Source organism: Stegastes partitus, unplaced genomic scaffold (genome assembly GCF_000690725.1).
Source record: "Stegastes partitus isolate 25-593 unplaced genomic scaffold, Stegastes_partitus-1.0.2 Scaffold845, whole genome shotgun sequence".
NCBI lineage: Eukaryota > Metazoa > Chordata > Actinopteri > Pomacentridae > Stegastes > Stegastes partitus.
This window is the reverse complement of record NW_007578576.1, coordinates 195,322-204,082: the sequence shown is the minus strand read 5'-3', so window position 1 is coordinate 204,082 and position 8,761 is coordinate 195,322. Positions and strand designations below refer to the sequence as shown.

General features: G+C 44.6%; 1 protein-coding gene across 3 annotated transcripts; it reads right to left on the bottom strand.

The window, feature by feature from the left end:
• Positions 1–201: 201 nt before the first annotated feature.
• LOC103365487 (protein phosphatase 1 regulatory subunit 3A-like) lies at positions 202–7,555 on the bottom strand. Of its 3 annotated transcripts, XM_008292930.1 has the most exons (5): positions 6,417–7,555; positions 5,448–5,506; positions 5,241–5,338; positions 4,273–4,663; positions 202–485 (listed from the first exon to the last, which is right to left on the bottom strand). In XM_008292930.1, the coding sequence occupies exons 1-5, from the start codon at positions 7,175–7,177 to the stop codon at positions 346–348; spliced, it is 1,449 nt and encodes a 482-aa protein (XP_008291152.1). In that variant the 5' UTR covers positions 7,178–7,555; the 3' UTR covers positions 202–345. The 3 variants fall into 3 exon arrangements, with proteins under 3 accessions (XP_008291152.1, XP_008291153.1, XP_008291151.1); XM_008292931.1 differs by lacking the exon at positions 4,273–4,663 and having other exon boundaries at positions 421–485; positions 6,417–7,545; XM_008292929.1 differs by lacking the exon at positions 202–485 and having other exon boundaries at positions 966–4,663; positions 6,417–7,523.
• Positions 7,556–8,761: the final 1,206 nt, after the last annotated feature.

The following is an 8,761-nucleotide window of genomic DNA, read 5'->3' as shown; positions in this document are numbered from 1 at the left end:
ATCTCGCTCACTCGTGCTTTTCAGCTTGTCTATAATGTACTGCTACTTCATTTGCTGCACACATCTGCTGTAATCATTCGCTCATTTGTATATTACCAGATGGAGCTAATATTTTCAATGTGTGATGCCAAACAGTATCCTTAAAATCTCCGCTCCTGTCAGCAGGCACTAAAATTAAATGACTGCTGGGAGACAGAAGAGGCAGGGATAGGAGCATTTATTCACTTTGAAGACATGCCGCTAAGGTTCAAACGGTTCGCTTATCTGATGATCAACATGTAATACCCCTGAAAAAAAAAAAAATCTAAAATCACATGAAAGAAGTGTTTGATTTTTATATATTTTTTAATTCCTACATTTATGCCCTTCAAACGTCGTGATCATGTCAGCCGTTTCCCTTCCAACAAGTTCCTCGATGGCTAAATAATCTCTATGACAATCTGCAAGAACAGACTTCCATTCCATTAGTCTGTGAAGGGTGTCATCTAAGGGACAGGGAGATATCTCATAAGTCATGCTGAAAGAGTCTGAGAATTATGGAAAAACTAGTAACATGGCCTTTTCCCAGTTAGATAAAATGCCAAATATAGACCTTGTCTGCACTGAAGTTGAACACGCCATCCATCCATTAGGGATATCTTGCTCTATCCCAGCAGACAATCATACACACTTACACATTTAAAGTCAATTTAGGATCACTTATTAACCTAAAAAGCACATGTTTGGGCTGTGGGAAGAAGCTGGACCACCCACACATGCAAGAACAACAAGAGAACATGCAACACAGAAAGACTCCAACCGATCAGCAGGTTGAACCCGTCGTCTTCCTGCTATGAATCGACAGTGCACACAATCACAGAGCAAACCCAATCTGTAACATATTGCATGCAAACAATCAAAAATTAATCAAAATTTCTGAATGAAACTTTATGTTGTGTATACAGAAGACCTCCCAAAGACTTTTCTTCAGTCACCTGAATTTCTTTTATTAAAGAAAATCAAGGACAGTCACTTTGTTCCTTTAGGTAACATGGTATTGGGCCCATAACACACAGCAAATCATACACATAAACACTAAATCTGTGTTAACAGAGACATTCAACCACAGGTGAATAATAGTGATTTTCTTTTTAAAATGTACTTTTATTTAATTATGAGTGTGTAATTGCCTAAACGGTTCATTTAATTAGCAAAACAAAACCAACTTCAAAGACCATTTTTAAAGGCCACGAGACAATAATGGAAAAATATTACTGTGATACACCAATTTCTGTTTCCATTTTTCCTCTTTTTTTTCTCAAACAAAGAAACACTTTTTGATTGAACTGGTGGACAAATGCATGAGCTTTCACAAGCCAAAAAACGTTGGAAACCACCGCACGAATTCACTTAAGATCTGGAAAAAACTATCACAAATAAGAATGCACAACCAAACACACTTTTAGCACTGCGTATGGCATTTTGTGTTTTATTAGATGTGTTAATCCAGCTACTTGTCATCACCCAATTATTATCTCACCAGGTTGAATTTACAGTATGAGGATATGACATACGGATGCGACACACAGCGCTCTTCAACTCATCCCACCATCACCTTTTTCACCGTCACCTGGTGTCTCTTCCACTTATAAAACCACCAACACACAGAAAATAGGTAGAGAGCAAAGAATGCTGGGAAATCATAGAGGAAAACAATGACAAAGAATCCGCCGACTAGCAGGGCGCAGATTAGAAGTCTGGTGACGTGACTGAGGACGTATAATAAACTCCACCATACGAGACCGTCGGACTCTTTTAATTTCTCAGAGGAAGAACTGGGATGTTTGTGAGATGGGTGGGCCGATCGATTAAAACTCTCTTTGTGGGCGACTACACAGTCTTCTATTTGTCTAGCTGTCTCCTGACGAGTGACTGATCTTTCTTTTATTTGAGAGTAGTGTTCCTGATCCGTCGGAGAGCCGAGAGCTGATTCAGTCAATGGCTGAACGCGAGGAGCGGCTAAAGTGGCGGCTAAGTCTTGACTAAAATGAGCACTTGAATTCAAATCTGTCTGTAATTTAGAGGGAAGGGGAATTTGCTCTGTTGTGGTAAGTGGATCGCTTCTCACCTCTGGAGAGAAGTCATTGGCTTCAGTCACTAAGGTTTGCTCTAGGACTTGACAGAGACTTAAATTTGGATCTGTTGGTTGGTCTGTCAAGGAAAATACACCTGAATCAAAAGCGTCATTCTCATAAAGAAGGTGGCTGTCTTCCATCAGCCCCAGTCCACCAACAGTATTAGCGTCCCTTTCAGCGACTTGCACCTCTTGACCGAAGACCTCTTCCCAAATCCTTCTGACCAGATCTTCTCCAAATCTTTCTGCAAACAGTCCCGACTCCATCGCTTCAAGTGATCCAGCCTTTTCTCCTGTAATAGAGTCTTTTGTTCCATCTGACAGTTTTTTACATTCAACACGTGGAGAGCTCTCAACTTCTGGTGACACCTCTCTCAATCCAGCCGGTGCATTCTTCCTCTCCCCCCGAGGGCTCTCCACTTTACCCATCAGCACCCTCATCGCGTCTATTTTCAGCTCTCCAATACTCACCCTCTCCTCTTTGTCTTCCTGACTCATACCTTCTTCTGCTCTCTCTGGTTGATGTTTCGTTGAAGTGTCTTCCTTTGCAACGTTCTCCTTTGCTGTTACTCCTTCTGGGTTTATTTCACCACCTACCTCCTCTTTCTGACCCTTCACGTCTTCTTGCGAGTGAGTCCATCTCGGCTCAACCGCCTTCAAGGGCTTTGGGTTGCATGTATCTGTTGGACCATGTCTGATTCTGTCGTGGTCACTTTGGGGAACTTCTGATTCCAATGTTGTCCAAGTTGATGGGTTTATTTGTTGCTGTTCCTTAATTTTTCTGTCACAAGTCAAGCTTTTTCCCTCTGGTTCACCTGCTTCAGATTTCAGTACACTTTCCTCTGTTTGTCCTGACTGCTCCCTCCTCTGAATGTAGAGCTCTTCACCTGCTTGGTTCGACTGTTTATCACGTCCTTCCAAGGTTATTGATGCGCTACCCATCTGCCGTGATGAATTCAGCTGTAAAGCTTGCTCATCTAATACCTGGATGACTTCCACGCTTGCACTAATTATTCTCTTCGTTTCTCCTCTTGCTGTACAGGTTTCCGCCTCCGTTTCTTCCAGCGCTTGAACACCTTCCTTCAGTTCAGTTGCCATGATGTTATTTTCCTCTAAATTTTCCTCACACGTTTGCTTTGGATCAAATCCATCTGCATGTGACTGTGCAGGTCTTATTTCATTTTCCCCACACTGACTTTCCTGTAATGGATTTTCACTGTTTTGGCTCTCACACTGCATTTCATCTCCACACCTTTGGGAGATTTCACGCTCTTGAGTTTTCTGCGGCCTAAATATCACCTCGTCTGTATTCTCTGCTTTATTTTGCTTATAGTTTGCCGTGATCTCTTCCTCCTCTCCTTGTCTGGATGTGGAATAGACATACCTCGCCCCATCCTTTGTCCCCTGTCTGATTGTCTCCCTAAATGCCAGCATGTCATCTATGGCATTGTGTGCAGTACCTGTAACCTCCCCTTCCTCGCTGGAAGAAAGACCCTCATCCAGCCTGGCTCCCTGTGAGATCCTATCAACGGCGCTGGCATTCTGAGACTCTGGCATTGCTGTCATGTCTGTTGTCTCCGACTCCCCTGAGCTTGTTACTAAGTCAGCTGTGTGCGATGTGAAGGGCTCATCTCCTCGGCTTCCATCTGCTCCTCCTATTATTCCTTCTCTTTCTCGCTCCCGGACCGCATGCTCGCGACACTCGGCTGAACTGTCAACAGAGTGCTCGGACACAGGCGGTGCCCCCTCGAGGTTAAATTCCTGCGAAGTGTCTTTTACAGAGTTTGTCTGTGACCTTTGGGATGCAGCGTGTGTCGCTGTGTTGTCATCTCCGGGGCTGCTGACACACGCCTCTGCTGGCTGCTGGTCTTCAGCGTTCAAGGCGACATTAGCCGGCAGTGTGTCAGACAGCGGCTGACATGCAGCTAAGGTGTACGCATGTAAGGTGGTGGGTGTAGTTGTGCCCACTTGAAATTCTGGAAACTCTTGACTGCTTGCTGCATATTGGATTTGGGGCTCCTTATCACTTGAGGGAGACACCGACGCTGCTGTCTGCAGCCACACTGACTCCGGAACACCAGAAAGGTCCCTACAGCTCGGCCCATTAAGAAAATCCTGCCATACATTGCACTCGGAGGTTTCTTTTTTGTTGGTATTACCTGCACCGTTAAGAAAGGTCTCCCACATATCATTAACCGACCGTGTATTCTCTTCTGACGCTTTTGACAAGGTCATTTTAGCTGTTCCAGTCCAGATGTCATCCACATCAGCAGTCCCCAACTGCTGCGGTTTGTCACTGTTCCAGTCAAGTGTGAGCAGAGGAATCTGATGGTAGGTGAGGACCTGTGGACTCTCGTTTGGTTGAGTCTTTTGGCATTTATAGAGAAAGCCGGCAGAGTAGCCCCACGGAGCCGGCGTGGACCGAGACGCTTTCTGGCCGTTAGCTGAGGCATGTGGAGAAAGCTTTCGTGCCTGCTGCTTCCTTTGGGAGAGCTGGTCCTGCACACGTGCCGAACGTGTTGATTTGTGCCTGCTTTTTATGCTTTCCACCTGTCAAAAAGGCCAAAGGGTCAAAAGTCAAGTCGAGTGTTTGCTTGAACTCGTTGAACTACAACCAGAGGCTCTTTGCACAGTGTTTGAAGTCATCAGCTCTGTGAAATACTTGCTTGATGACAGACAATTAGTTTAATGCACCATTCACTGAGTATTTATTTATTTTTTCTGACATGACTGTAATGATGCAACGCACTGCAACACGGCTGCAACCTCAGCACATCGGCCTATTTTTGTTTACATTATCAATTTTCGGGCATGTTTACAAGCAGGTCGCATTTATTATTAATGGTCTGTACGTGAGTGATTGCAGGCGTGTTCTCAAGTGTCAGGTCAGCTGACATATCCTCTGCTCCATATCCTTCTGGGACTCAATCAGCACTGTGCAGTGTGACATGCAAGTCTGACTCAGTATATATTCATAATTGTGCAGAAGAAATACATGTACTTTTGCAAGACAAGTACAAACTACGGTTTCGTGTCCACACAGCATGAGACCAGCATTTAGCTATCTATTGCTCGCAGTTTCATGTTTTCCCAGGCTTCAAGAGAGGAGATAATAAATGAACCTCACCAAAGGTTTGTGTTCGTCACGGTATAAGAACGATCGCAGCTTTATGCTGTTCACCGTCTTTCTGTCAGCCTTTTCTGCTTTATGTGTTGGTTCTACCTCTGCCAAAAAACAACAGAGACAAAGGTCAAAGTTTTCTTGCACGCTTGTACACTTAAACAAACACACAGTCGTGCACATGCGCACACGTGAAATGTTGCGTATACACACCTGCAGCAGCTGTTGCCATGCTACAAGTTTCTCTGGTCTTTTCCTCTGCACCTCCGCCCCTGTGGTTCAAAATAAAGAAAGTGATACCGTAACATGCTGTTACACAATTATTAAAATACAACCACAGTATTTATGATTTCTTTATTATCTGTTGCATTGTGAAGTGGTTATATAAAAAAAAAAAACTGTGTTGCTCATAGTGTCTCTGAGCTTGTAATGCTTTTTCTTCTACATCTGCAATACATCAGAGAAAGCAGGTCAGAGCTTCCACTTAGTCTGCTTTATTAAAGAGACATCCTGCACAAGCTCTGGCCTCTGCTACGACTGTGACACACAACAGTAGGTGTACACAAAATGGGTATTATGCTTGTGCACACAGCATGTTGCCAGGAGCCTTAGAAAATTGAAATATGTTTGTCTGCTGCGTTATCAAATTTCTAGCTTTTGTGGCGCAGCTAGAACATGTGCGCATACGTAAAAAAGGAGCTGCCGTTCCTCAAGCATGAAAGAGGGTTTTGTAGATTGGTGTCAAAGAGGATAAAGTGAGCATATCGGCCTGAGACGTCATGGAAACCTGTACAGACAGCTGACCATAAATGGGCAATATGCGCTCTGAATAGTTACATAAGGGCTTACTGTAAACACACAATGGCCCACCTAGCTGGGTTTATTACTTTCAACTTCACTTAATGAGAAGAGCAGCGCAGTGTAAACACACCACTCATACTGTGTCAAATCTCTAATGTTGCTCCCACAGCAACTGATGGGGCCTTTTCTTGACTTCTGCTGGATTTGTGCCAAGCAGTCACGGAAAGAAGCATGATAAAATATACCCTTTAGGATCCAAACTTCCAGTTTTTGTTTTTTTTAGAGCATTAATTCCAACATCTATTGTTGACACACGAGGGTAACGTGGCTTCCTCCGGCAGAGGCATGTTTAAAAAAAGACCCAGCGTCAGATTCTCTCACCTGTTAGCTTTGAGACAGCTCCTCTTGCTCTTGTAGCCGCTGCTCTCCTCTTGCATTTGAGGCTCCTTTACGTGTCCTTTTTGGTGGCAGAACAGCACATAGTTAAGTCCCTTGTTGTTCGCCCAGAATGTGCCCGTTGAAGTTTCATAACGGAGACAGAACTCCACTCTGGTCCCGTCTCTCTCGCAGGGAGGAACTACAGTGTATCTGAAGGTAAACCTGTCTGTTTTCCAGTCGCTGGATCCGGGCACGTACTCTGCCAGCAGGTCGAAGTAGCTGTTCCAGCGATCCAGAGTGATCCGGGCGTAAACGCACTTACTGTAGCAGAGGTTGACCACTCTGATGATGCCACGGAGCGTCGTGGTTCCTGGGAGAAGCTCAATGCTCTCCAGCTCGACCTTTTGTGCCTGCAGCCTCTGGTCCAGCTCCTCTTGGGATGAGGGGACTGTAAACAGACAACTTATGTAGAACTCCTCCGATGAATGGGCCACCTCCCTCTCGCCGGACCGGCTGACCTCTGACTCTGCCACCTCGGCGTTGTCAAACTCTTTAACAGACACCAAGTTGAGGCCGAACGCATCTGCAAAGGACACCTTCCTGCGAATAACCAGCGGGGGTTCTGGTTCCGAATCCTCATCTGTTTCCTCGTCTGTGGTGGAAGTTGAGGCCTCCGGTCCGACCTCATCCGGATCCCCAATTTTCCCCAGTTCTTCCCTCATCACCCCCGTCTCCTCCATGGGTTGGACACACAGAGCCTCCATAATGCAGGCTGGTCGGAGAGGCAGCTGTCTGCGTGTCCTGCCGTCTGTCTGGCTTGGAGGGTGGCACAGACCAGAGTGCCCCTAGCCTGGCTGCAGTGATACTGTAGAGGGGAGAGCAGGGAGAGGACGTGACTTGACAGATGGAGTTCGGTTACAGCTGAACATTGTGAGTCTGAGCCAGGCCTATTAATAGGACATATATAACTAGACCAGAGCTGGCCGCTTATCCCTTCAGTTATCCTCTCACAATATGTTTGCTAGTTACAAAATAAATAAAAGTAGCTTTGATGAAGCACTTTAATGGGAAACCAGCTCACAGAATGTCTATATTGAAAGTATGCTGATACTTTAATTGTATAAACTATCCAAGCTAACAAATACCACTTTATTATCTTTGTGGCTTAGTAAGCACATTACTAAATGATTAAAATGTGATTTTAGATTTGAGTTTGATGATATGATACAGTGTCTTTTGGTCTGCATGGAGGGGACTTACAATGCGACACAAAGTTTGCATTTTTAAACCACTCCAAAGTGCTCACATATCTGTAAACTGAAACTTTACCTGCTAGCTGACACCTTATGCTGTATCTCTGCTTTCTCTGGTACATTGTGAATTGGTTGCTTATCATTTTAGTAAACTGTGATCAATCCTGTGCACATAAATATACAGCATCTTTTAAGATTAGCAAATGGAAAGTGAGCTATTTTCTCAAGCATGTACCCTATAGCAAAAACCAAAACCCAACCCCCCACAAACAATTTAATCAGTTATTGTTTAATCAGTCGAAATGTAGCAGGATGCAGCTGTAAGACATTACATTTCATTGCCAGTTTGTAGTATTTACATGAGCTGCAACAGGATGCTGGAGTGACTCGGTCCACTATTCAAGGGCCACAGTTGTACCATTTGTGTCGACAAGCGTCTCCCCTGCCGAAGTGTCCTCTTGCAAGGCGGCATCGTCCGACCCTCTGCTGGGGATCCGACCGCTGACCCCCACGTGGAGCAAAGGAAATGAGAGAATTTCCAACATTGCCATCAATAATGTATCAAATTATTATTGGTTCCATTACCGCGCTTGGAAGGCCTTTGTTGTTTGAGTATCTGCAGATCCTCTCGTATCATTGCCATTAGAGGCAGCCTTAATTTTTGAGGTTCACTGCATCCTGGAACTGAAGACTGAGCATTATTATGTTCCCCTTAGCGGATTGGACTCTCTCTTTGTGTGTGTGTGTGTGTGTGTGTGTGTGTGTGTGTGCACTTGTCCAGCTGTATTTGTGAGAACCAGTTTGAATTTAGGCCACTGGGGTGAGAATGTTTGGGAAAAGTGAGCTGGTCCTCCTTGTTCTCACACATGTAAAACTGCTATTTGGGTTTTAGAATGGAGTTTACACTTAGTCAGAATATGATGGTTACAGAGAGGTTAAATGAATGCACCATGCCAATAAATGTCCTCACAAAGACAGCCATACAAATGTATGTGTGTGTGTGTTTGTGCGTCCACACAAAAACATCTCAGATAGGAAGTTTAATTCAACTAATCCTTGATTTGCAGCGTAACTCAACCCCCAAATCCAGTATAT